The 12,668-nt window shown below is 41.5% G+C and overlaps 1 protein-coding gene across 1 annotated transcript in view; it reads right to left on the reverse strand.

Annotated features, from left to right (window-relative positions):
- Positions 1-12,668, reverse strand: part of Map2 (microtubule associated protein 2) — a 258,927-nt gene that overhangs the window by 25,215 nt on the left and 221,044 nt on the right. The window contains 3 exon segments of the mRNA XM_032901293.1: positions 3,219-3,353; positions 3,538-3,744; positions 3,944-7,687. Coding sequence (XP_032757184.1) covers positions 3,219-3,353; positions 3,538-3,744; positions 3,944-7,687 — 4,086 coding nt within the window.

The raw sequence follows: 12,668 nt of genomic DNA on the forward strand, positions 1-12,668 counted from the left end.
CACATAAACGCATTTTCTGATATTTGGGTGTTCTTCCCTGTCACGAGACTAATGCAAAGTATAACTCTCTTGCTTTGGAGGCTCAAATTCAGTCGTCAAAGGAACTTGGGTAACAATAATACCTTAAGTGGCTCCAACTCTAGTCTCTGCAAATTAACACAGACTTTGTCTGCGGAAGTGCAGGGGAGCACAGTGCACACTTATTTTCCTGCGGGTCACCAAGGTACTTCTGAGTATCTACCATATACACATAGAGTCTTTTGATCAAAAGTCACAGAACATCAAAGCAAATGCTGCCTAGGTAAAGGAAAGGAGTCTGATTGTTTTTGGGGTTGGAATGATACAGAAATCTCAACCCTCCTCTTCTGGAAGTCTCTGGCTAACCTACAGACAGATCCTTCTGCATTTTACCTCCCAGGCTGCCATGACCAGCAAACCCTTTGCCTCTGCACGTCTTCACTTTGCATTATGATTGACATTCGTGTCTGAAGTCAAACCGTACCATAAGAAGGGAACGAGAACAGCTTCTCAGGGACAAGGAATGAGAGACTTCAAGTTCAGTAAGTACGAAATGTGTTGTACGCATGCACTTCCTGTATGACACAGTTACTGCATCTGTTACTGCTGTTTCTCGCGATGCTGTTGTTTGCTTCCGCTCTCAATATAAAATTCCATCCCACCCTACATTTTGTGTGGATGACTTACCTGAATTGATAATCCTTTGTGTTTAAAAATAGCAGTGTATTTGACTGATGCCCTCAGAAGTAAAATACTCTAGCTTGTATGTTTACATTTATTTATTTATTTATTTATTTATTTATTTATTTATTTATTTATTTATTTATTTATGGTAGAAAAATGTTCATGGGAAAAAATCCTTCTAAGCCCTCTGAATAGTTCTGATAAAAAGGTCCTATACTATGTGAGTTGTTATATCAAGACAATGGCTGCCCACAGTGCGTCTATTGTATCAGGGCTGGCTAGAAGGACTTCTCAGATCCTAGCATAGCAGTGAAAATGAAGCCTGAACTCCTTCTATGACATAGCTAAAGTTCCTGCAATGCACATGTGTAGTTTGCTTTAATTCAATGGCATCTGCTTTTTGTATGGCTTTCCTGCTGGCTTCTCTTGGTACTTGACTAGAATAAGGGGAGACTCCAGTCAGTCTGAAATTTTAAAAATCCTTTAAAGAGTGAATGTAAGGAGGGGGGCTGGCTTTCAGTCTGGTAGAGTGAGTGCCAATGACATGCGAGCATGTCACATGAATGATTTACGAACTATTTTCTATTACCTCTGACACTGCACAACTCTGACAGCATCTTTATCTTCTCAGGTAGAACACATATTTCTCAATGTTGAAGCCAAGAGAATACAGTTCTCAAAGCATTTGTCTGAGTAAAGTAGAATTCCTGAAAACATGACCTACTTAGCTAATCAAGATACAACATTTGGAGTCGTATGCTAACTCCTGACTTCTAACTTGGAAGTGCTCTGTGCCCTGAATCTTTCTCAAGGTTTGCTTATAGAAGAATCTTCCAAATTCAGATCTTGGCTAGGGTATTGTTCTTGCATAAAGAATGCCATATGGTTCCTATATGTAGGTCACAAACACACACTACTTGAAATTTTGGCCAAGCATGCTATTGTATGCTTGCAATCCAAACATTGGGGAGGCTAAGGCAGGAGGATCATGAATTCAAGGCTGACCTAGGCTATGTACAAATACTTTGTTTCAAAAAGCACCCTAAAACCCAAGCCCTAAATATAAAATCCAAACAAACGAAAAAAGTAGCGACTTTTGGTAGTTGTTCTAGAAGATTAATTACTCTTGATTTTTTTTCTCAGTAAGGTTAATATCACTGCTAATCTTTAAAGTGACCCAAAACTTTGTATGAAGCCATTTGCAATGAATAATTAAAAGAAGCAGATGTCTTTCTGATATTTTGTAGACTATAAGAATATCCACATAGATACTAAAACATTTAAAATTAAGATTATCATAGCATAATTTGGTACACAAAGTAAATACCCTAGTACTCTACAGTGAAATTTCAAAATAAAATTGCATTGTAGAGAGCTATATAGATTTTATTATGATTTATTTTTATTTTATGTGTATGGGTGTTTTGTCTGAATATAAGTGTACAAGATATGTACTGTGCACACAGAGGCCAGAAGATGGGGTTGAATCCTTTGGAATTAGAGTTATAGATGTTGTGGACTGACATGTGGGTACTGGGAACCAATTTCAGGTCCTCTGTAAGAGGAGTGTTTATAAAAAATAAAGCCATTGCTAAAGCTCATTTCCTGATGATTTCTCCCATGCTTTATTCTTTTCTTCTCCTAGATTCCTAAGCCTATGGGTGTGTATATTTGGGAGAGACAGAAATAAGCAGAAGGCCAAACAGAAATGTCTCTTCCCCCCTCATATGTTGCCCAGGTCTCTCAGTATAGTCCAGGCTGGACCCACACTGGAGATCAACCTACAGATCACTTGCCTCACGTTTATGGCTTATTTAACTCATTCTTAAAAGAGTGAATCTTCAGTTGAGAATTCTGCACATTGAATTAGATTAGAACATTTGACAGTTTGAATGAACATCTTTAAGAAAAATCTCAAAGATGAAACACGGGAGATTGAAAAGGTGTTCACTTTGAACATGGCGAATAAAATCTGATAGGACACACATCACTTTCTTTCTTCTTCTTTTCCATCTAAAGAAAAATAATCTTGAAAATTAGTCTTACTCCAAAGGGCTTCTCATTTCCAAAGTCTAAGTCAGTATACATTGTCTCAGTAAAGTCAACACCAGTAACAGATTTGGCAGTAAAAATAGAGAAAATAGGACAGATATACATGGATTTAAGCATGGAGGAGATAAATAAGCAAAATAATGAAAATGCATACCACGGTTAAATTCATCGCCACCGTCTAACCAAACACACAGAATGAAAAGAGGGATCCCCAGAACGTGACAATAGAGCACAATGCCAAGATACAATCACTGCTATGTCTGAGCATGACAAAGAAACAGATGACCATGACCTCTTCTGCAGGGAGGAAAAAAAAATAATGATACAAGACACTTAATAGCGAAACTGTTCATGATTGCTGAGATTTGGAAGTAAAACAAAATGAAGAAGCTTCTACAGTAATGAGACTTAAAACAAAATACACATCTATGTTTGCCAGCCACATTGCAGAATTGAACAGTCACCTGTGGTTTTCCGCTTAACACAGGAGAGATGAGTTGGTCTAGTGTATTTGATAGCAGGTTTTAAAATGAGTTTCCTGGAAGGAGAGTGGGCCTGAACTTCTGATTTTTTAGCAAGTTCAGCCTTCTTATAAACTGCTATGAATAAGAAAACACACAAAAAAAGCATACCATCAGGAAAGAAAATAAACACTTGGAACAAAAACTGAACAAGACTTTTATAAGTAACCAGTTAGGCAAGTTGCTTTGTCAAAAGAGCAATAACAAATTAATTTAAATAAAAAAACCCACACATTTTAAAAGAAGTGATTGTTAAATGAACCTTTTTTCCTTCTCACTTCATCCCTGGAGACCGTGCTAGGTTCCTTTTTAGCTACTTTTCTTTCAGGAGTGGAAATTCTGCCTCTCCCAGTTTTAAAAGGTTTTTCTTTTCTATGTTTCTCGAGAGACGGTCTCCGGGCTTCCTTCTCAGCTCTCTCCTCTTTAGGAATAGTTTCTAACTGCTCTGTCAAGATGCTTCTATCATCATCTGCGAATCAAAGCAAACCATGGCAACAAGAAGAGTGAGAACATTAGTGAGAGATGTACAAAACCCTTCACATACTTAACACAATGTAAAGTAAACAGTGACTTATATATATATATATTTTTAAATGTTTAAAGTAAAAACCAAACTTCCCACTAGGCTACTGGGTCTTATTTGGGAGAAGATTGAAAAAGAAGCACACCTTGAGTGTCCACCCACAGGCTGTCGGCATCCATAATGGAGTCATCAATGGTGGTCTCATCTTTGTAATCGTCGTAGGTTTCTGTTTTATATTCTGAGAATGGAACCTCTTCTTTCTCAGGGGTAGCTGGAGCATCTGGAGAGCCATCCTTGGGCTCGGCCTGGGCTTCTGCTGCCATCAGTACTTCAAGCTCTTCATCATGAGGGTATGGTCTCCTTTCTTCCTCAGGCTGAACTGGAGCTGCAAAGCGCACACTGTGGGATCCCAACTCTCCCTCATCAGTCGTGGTTTGTACTACAGTGATGAAATCATCCTCGATGGTTACCACGGACTCAACCACACCTTTGTGCTCCCCTGGGCAGGTCTCCACAAACTCCTCCCTACCTCCTGGAACAAGCAGGTCGGTGATCTGGAGGGTGTCTGAGCGGAAGAGCAGTTTGTCATATTCTCCCTCAGCTTCGATCTCTATTTCCTCACCTCGAACCTCTGCTGGTTCGGACACAACTGCTTCAGGCTCTGGCTGGGTGACATCAGAAGGTATGGCAGGTATATCCGGAGTCTCTGTGCTCTCTTCCTTTGGCAGCTGAATAAATTCCATCTGGACCTCCGCCTTCTCATCAGTGGATGAATCAGCTTCGGAAACTGGAGGTGGGCAAGGGATTTCTACAGACAGTTTGAGGGCAACTTCATCTTGTATCAGTGATGTCTCTGGAGATGTTTCTTTCTTGCCATCATCAGGCTTCAGGGACTCCATGGTGAGGCTTTCATGCTCACCACTAGACTCATAGGACTCTTCTTTGTCCACAGCCTCCTGATGCACCAAGTCAGGCTTTGCCACCTTCTCTTTGACTTCTGTTTCACTGACTTTGGCACCATCCTTCACGTGGCTGGACTCAATACCCATGAATGAATCTGTTTCCTGAGGTGCTTCGGATGAGAGAGTCAGCTGCTGATCAACCTCGAACTTAAGCTCTATGGCTTTCCCAGCATCTACACTCATCCCAGAAGCCGTCTGTCCAAAGCCACTGACTTTTATATCTAACTGACTCTGATCATCTTTCTTGGCAGCAACATCTAGACCTTGGTCAGCTTTTGTGGTTGTTTCTACCTCAGCTACCTCTGGCACGGAACTGAGACCTTTCTCTGCTCTCTCAGGTGATGTTTCTTTAGTTGTTATCAGTTCTTTGGCGGAGGTTTGCTCATAGGTTACACCTAATCCGAAGAGCTCTACTTTATCCCCAACCTCTTCTGACTCCTTGGCATGTTCTTTTGAATCAACATGCTCTTCGCTCTTTTCTAGGACAGTATCCAGCTTGTCGTTAGCTTTCCTGTCTTGGTCAAACTCCCTACTCAGTCCTGATTTGTCAGCAGAAGAGGGTGGAGATGCCTCTTTCTCAGCAGTGAATTCATCTTTGACTCTTCCAGCAGCTGCAAGTTTTACCTCAATTAGTGAAAGGTCAGTGGCCAAATCTCTACGGACTTTGTCATCGGTTCCTTCATAAAACGAACCACTCTCTCCTGACAAATTCTCACTGTCTTGAACTGGTGATGGGAGAGGGACTGTGTACTTGTTGAACACACAGTACCCCATGTCTTCAAGTTGACTGTCTGGTTTTACGGGTTGGCTGTCATCAGCAACAGGTGGCAAACCAGTACTGCTCTCTGCAACCACAGCCTCTGATGGGACTGATTTCCTCCTGGCAACCTCAGCATCTGCACTCACAGAAGCTAATCTGGACCTGGTTCCTGCTAGATCTAGCATCTCAGGCAGGTCAGGGGCCATGACAGTGCCATTTTTGTAATATTCTTTGGCTGGGAAGGGTGACTCGGAGGATGTTTCAACTTGGGTAGTTTGCCCTCCAGTCACTTTTGCTTGCTCTGTCTTATCTTCTTCCTCTTTGCTCTCTATTGGAAAGCAAGGAATCTTCTCCACTGCAGGTGTGGTGGGGGGCAGGTAATCATCTCCTTCATCCATGCTTCCGCTAGTGTTGGTTAGAATATCAGAAGCCAGAGGGGAAAGATCATGGCCCCGGCCAAAGTTAAACCCAAGGGCAATGGAATCAAGGCAAGACATAGGCAAGTTAATGGACATGCTTCTCTGTTCTATTGCAGACCTTCCGCCCAGCCCCAAGCTTCGACTAAGTGTCAGATCGTCTTTGTTCTTACTATGAAGGTCCCTTTTCTCCCCATAAACTTTGGGGTCAATAGTGAACATTCTTTCTTGAGGAGAACTTGGTTCTTCAGGTAACTCAGATGGATGATCAGATGTATAACTCTGGGCAAGAGTGCTGTACCCTGCTTCCTGTGCTGGAGGACTAGGCTGGGAAGCTTTTGCCAGAAGTTCCTTTTCATCTTGTTGGTTCTTGGGAGATACAGTATCAAGAGATTCCTGGGCATTTCCTCTTGAGTCACTCAGCTCGTAGTAATCACTGCCCAACCCAGTGCTTCTGGTCACATCTTCTCTCAATGCAGATGTTTCAAAGTACTTGGACATCCCTGATTTATCTTCATAAAATGGCATCTCAACCTCGGCTATTGTTGCAGACCCAGCGCCTTCAAGTTTACTCTTGTCAGCTATATCCTCTTCAAAAAGTCCCTGGATTTCTCTCTTTTCGCTTACTGGCTCTGGCTCAGACGTAACCTTTTCCAAGGTCTTGGTGGCCATGGCTGCATCTGTAACTGCCTGTTCTAGACTTATAGGGAAGGAGTCTTGTTTTAATGCTTCGATTGTCTGTTCCTCACCTTTCTGGTCTTCCTTGGAGAAAGAATGCTCGGTGGAAGTCTGGATTACACCTGCTTTATCATCTTTTAATTTCAAGGATTCCTCTTCTTTTGCCGCCGTTTCTTCGATGGAAACCTTTGATGTCTCTTCAAGCTTTGTCTGTGGTTCAGTTTCAGTGAGTGTAGGTTCCTGTACACTGGGTGTCGAAGTCTCTTTTTTCTCTTGATCTGTGGTACCCTTTTCTTCTCCTGAAATGTTCTCCCCGACAAAGCCTTCCACAGCTGGACTATGAACATCTCCCAGTGCAGTGGTAGCTTCTGCGACAGGAACATCTGCCACTTTGTCTGCTTTATCTTTCTGTGGCTCCTCGTCTTTAGAACTCTCTTTGGAAGTAGCTGAACCACTGGTGTCCTGCAGAGACATTTTGTCATCTGATTGGAAGAAGACAGGGGCAAAGGGTTGTGACCCTTCTGTGACTCTCTCATCTTTCACAGTATCTAAGGGAAGAGTGAAACTTCCACCGTGGAAGGGGCTAGGCATGGGAGAGTCAAACTGCTTTCCTTCCCATCTTGGGATATCCTCCAGCACATCTTTTTCCCTCATGGGTGTCAAGGGGCCAGGAGATATTGGGGCAGCTAAACCCCATTCATCCTTCTTTGATTCCACGGGCATTTCGATGAACCAGTCTTTCTGATCTTTTGGAGCTAGGGGCTCTGCAGAGAGGCCAATGCTAGGTACTGTTATGCTTGGTTCTGTGATCTGTTTTACGTCTTCAAGGTTGGTACCAAAAGTCTGCGCAAATGGACTGGCAGGCGACTTTTCTCCTTCCATGTCTTGGGGATCCTTTTTATCCTGGAGAGTTTTACTTGTGTCCGGCTGAGGAACTAAGGCAGCGTGTTCAAAGTCTTCACCAGGCTTACTTTGCATCTTAAACTCCTTTTCCTCCTTGTCTAAAGGCTCAGCGAATGAGGAAGGCAATTTCTGCTGCTCAGGGAATTCCATCTTCGAGGCTGTAAGTAAATCTGAAGTAATCGAGTTGATTTTCAAATCAGATAATAGGCAACAGCTTTCAGGCACTTAGCTTAAAATCATATTTACAGATAGGAAATGAATGGGAGGGGAAGAGGGAAGCTATGGACCATGCAAGCATGCTGCCCACTGAGAAATGAGCATGGAAATGTCAGGACTGGAATCTCTATGTCCTAGCACTGAGGGAAGTCTTGTTCTAAATGAATTATAGAAAGAGTTTGCCTCAGGGTACTTATTCTTTTTGCTTATTTGGTCTCTTCTAAACAGTATATAGTGCATAATTACCTGGAAAATGAAGAATCATCTTCATTCCATTAATAAAAGTTGAAATTAATCCACATCAAGGAACTAGACAAATAGGACACTAGAATATGTATATGAAAGGTATTTACTGAATAGTGTAAATTTTCTCACTTGAAAATACACTGGAAGGCCGTAGGGTAAATGCCAATAAATGCATAATGATACAAATATTTGCAGTTTTAGGTATGTGATGAAAAATTAGAAGGATCCATATGGAAAAACTAAAAGTTACGGCCATAAATATTATAGAAAATAGCAGAGATTAAAGTAAACATTTGATGCTGATTTTATATACATGATCTAAGAATTGATGAGCCAGTTTATACTTAATCTAAAATTTTAATCCCAGCATGGCTTCTAGATTACAATGGGAAGGCACAAGAGAAAGACATTTTTCAATAGTCAGCTATTATAAAATCCTTCTCCCCAGGGTCCTGATTTCATTCCCTGGACATAGCTAGGTAGTAACATATTGGCTAGTACTGGCCCAGATAATCTTTACATCAAATAAATGGCATGCTCTTGATTTTATTGATATGCCAATCCAAGAGATTCTGGCATCCCAGTTATATTTTAAATCATTTCCTGAGGTCACTAGAGCTAGGAGACATTTGACAGTGACTCTCTTGGAGATGGGCTTATTATGATCTGATAGACTTGTGTGTCCTGTTGTAATGAGAGCAACAAAATATTGTAAACTTGTAATGAAGGCTAGATGAATGAAAACTTAAGCGATACAGGCATGATAAAAGGGTTGGCTGCCCTGGAGAGACAATGACAAGAGGTGCACCAACAGGGTCTCTGAAGGAAACCAAACCAGCATTTGTTGAAGCATAAAAACAAAGCACTCTGTGGCTGCAAACAAAAGCGATCCTATCATTTAAGCCCGTTTGCGCGAAAATCCAGCTCTAGGGTTTGAAAAGAAAAGCATATGGATTGCTGTCCCAAAACGTAAAAACAAAATAATACATGTATTAGCAATGTGACTGGCAAACACTGGCGATGAGGAGGGAGGGGATAAACCAAGAAGAGTTCACACAGCATCATCAGCCTGCAGCAAAGCGTATTGTATCATGGCAAAGGACAACCAGCAGCAGCAGGGGACAACCAAGCTCTCACAGCACTGTGCAAGCAACACTCTCTGCTCTTGAAGCCTGAAATGGTGGTCTTATGATCATGAGAAGACCCAGCGGGAGGACCAGCGTTGGAAAGGCATTCGCTTAGTGAGATCCACGGCAGCGCAGCATTTGCAGCACACATGCAAATCCTGACAGACACACACCTTCCTTGGCAGAGGAAGGGATTTCTACTTCTGGAGCCACCTCCGTGACCTCTTTAACACTTTTCTCATCAGGAGCCCCTGCCAGGGCACTGTCTTCTGGAACTATCTGCGCCTCTGCGCTAGATTCCACTCGGCCCTCACTGAGGCCCTGAGGGTTGTCTGAGGATTTAGCAGCCCCACACTCTCTCCCAGGAAGGGCAGCAGGCTCCATTTCCTCAGCCATCGCACCCTCCAGAGTTTCTTCTTCTTGGGAATGAAAAAGATGTTGACGTCATGACCACAGAACAGCACACAAAAGGACAGAAATATTATTCATGGAACACTTTCAGCTCCATTTGTATAAACTCTCCGCCGCATTAGGCATATTTTCCTTTCCCATCTGGATGAGCAAATTAATAACCGAACGACAGACACATTATGTACTTGCTGGGAAACTATGATGCATAATATGCTGATAGAAAGGCCTTTAAAAACTCTGATTAAAAGGCTGTACTCCACATTTTAAAACTCGAGAGCTGAAAGGGTTTTGTGGTTCGATTATCCTTAGTGAGAATGGTAGTATCATGAGCAATGGTCATGGGTTACTGGTTATTAGAGATGGTGGTTTGCTCCAATAGATGATGGTGAGAAGAAAGATGTACTGCTGTGCTGAGAAAAGCCTTCTGATTGGTTAGACAGGGGCCATTTTCTCCAATGGAGGAAGTCCCTACAGAAGAATTCCCGACTGCTTTGTTTAAAAATGTATAATCTTTGCGAAACAATTTTAGGTATAAAACAGGCTTAGCCTCAAAGTGATACCTACTCAATTGCTTTACATTTATTACAGAGTACATCAGCGTACTCTGGATATAATATTTCTAAGGAAGGGCTATAAAAATCAACTTATGTTGCCTCCATTGAATTATGTGAGACTCAGGAAAATAACTATTGGAAGTAAAAATAACTTTTAACTTCAAAACTATCATTTACAAAAATATTTTCCTTCATATACAATTGTTTCCATACTACTTAGTAATAGTTCGTGTACAGTTACTAAGAGAAAGTGTCCTCATAAACATTGTTTTCATACTACTTAGTAATAGTTCGTGTACAGTTACTAAGAGAAAGTGTCCATATCAGCAATACAATCTTACTATGCAATTCAAAATAAAGCTACTAAGGAAAGATGACTGAGAGGCATCCAGAGTGCCAAAAATATCCCCCAGAAAATATAAATAACACACAAAAAAGTCAGCCTTTAAATGCAAACAGCAAGCTTCTGAAGGCCATGAATTATTTTATCCATTTGCTTCTCATATACAATTCAAATGTTCATAAAAATAAGTAAATCCACTTTGCCCTTTAATAAATGAAAGGAAGCTGTTTTAGGAGTGGGAAGGTTCTTATGGTACTTCCCTAAAACAATTGGATGTTGTGCAAAAGGCCCTGTGGGAAACAGTACAGATGGACAGGGAAGAAATTTTCTTTTTTAAGAAATACTAACACTTTGAAAGATGGGAGAACTACCTCATCTATCCATGCATTTACCATGCAGATATTTATGTGTCTGTAATTTAAATTTGTAAGAGACATTTTAAAAATTCCAATTCCTTATTATTTAGGAATTCGTTTATGGTGCACATATTTTGATTCTAGTTAGAAGAACTTTAAGCATATCTAACTGCACCAAGACCAGCTTACTAATGAAATATAGCCAAGTTAATTTACAAGTTTTCAAATCCATGTAATATTTTAGGCCTTAACATTTTAAATTTGGAATTAGGTCTGTTTGTGTCCTATTTACCTATCTGTTAATTAGAAACTTCCCAGAGCATTTTTTTCCTTACAGGTCACACTGTTGAAAGGTCTTAGTTTCATGTAATGCTGGGTACATTTCTTAGGGTGTCAGAGCTGTTGGAGTTCGCTGTCCTCATGCATGTGGCTGGTGAGCTGCAAGTGGATTCCTTGTTGCCTTGGAATTGCCTGTCCCATGTTCTATCACCACACATTGTCCATTGTCCTACATGAAAAGGAGCTCTTCTGTACCTAACAAGTCACTGGCTTCACCTGAAAACATTTCTGTCTAAGCCAAAAATTTTTTAGTTGTACTTTCATTTGTGTGTGTGTGTGTGTGTGTGTGTGTGTGTGTGTGTGTGTGTCATGTTGGAATTGAACAAATAGAGGCTCACCATCACTTAATATCACTTTCAGGATAGCCAATTATACACAGGTAGCACAGCTTTATGGAACAAAGGCTCTGGGTCAAATCCTTCATCCCTCCAGCTCTGCTGAGGTGAGTTGAGATACAGATATCTTGGAAGCCTCCACAGGTTCTGACTTATTGATGGGTAGACATAACCCATAGCATTTTTCTGCTCTAAGTAGGTTCTTTATCCTTTATTGTTTTAAAGATCAAGTGTATGAATATAGAAGTAAAACAGTGACTTTCATTTAATGCTGGCCCTAGTAATAATCTATATCCAAGGTGGGGGAATCAAATAATATTAAGGTCATTTTCTTCAGTTTAGGTAATAATGTTCTTACCTAATAATGCATTTGAAAGGAACAAAGAGGCATCCTTGTTTAATTGATTTTTTTTTATTTCTTGTTCCCTTTTCTCCTCCCTTCCCTCTCATAGGAACAATAATGAAAAAAAGAAAAGGAAATGCTTGTTTGTTTCATGTTACAAATGTGTTTTATATCAATTTTGAGGCATTTCGGTGGGTGACTCTTTATATAGGGACTTCACTTTCATGTGGACAAAACAGGCTTATGCCCCACCCCCACCCCCACACAAAAGCACACCGAACATGGTGATGTATGTGGACAGAGCTGCAGGCTGGCGAGGAGGAGCAAAAGGGCACCATGCTCCTGTTCACCTTTCTCCTGGCCTAAGTGGGCCTGTGCGCTCTGTGCTGTGACACTGGGGGGCACACTAGTCCACTCTGAGCTGAACAACGGATGCTCATAGTACTCCTCATCGGAACCGTAAGGCTCATCATCGGGCACAGACACGGAGATGGAAGGGGCTAGAAGCCTACGCCTCTCCCCGCTGGTGGCAGGTTCATGGCTGGGGAACCTGTGTAGAGGACCCACTTGATCCTCAGCCCCTTCATCTACAAACAGATACACAGGAAGAAACTGCAGGGAGAACTGGACAAGACAGACGTGAGATCAGACAGACGAGACAGACACCTACAGGACACAGAGGGTCACCAAAGCAGCACAGGTGGATGGAAGGGGCTGAGGCGGACCAGGCTGATGGATGATGGAAGGTAGTGAATGGTGCATCCTTTGCTGGGTACTTAATTTAAACTACCACTTAGGAAATTTTGCCATTGATCTAAGACAATAAAAAAAACACCAGAGCCCTGCTGAGAAATTGAAATATCTGCACATTCCCCTCTAGT

The sequence above is a fragment of the Rattus rattus genome, chromosome 4 (genome assembly GCF_011064425.1).
Source record: "Rattus rattus isolate New Zealand chromosome 4, Rrattus_CSIRO_v1, whole genome shotgun sequence".
Classification (NCBI taxonomy): domain Eukaryota; kingdom Metazoa; phylum Chordata; class Mammalia; order Rodentia; family Muridae; genus Rattus; species Rattus rattus.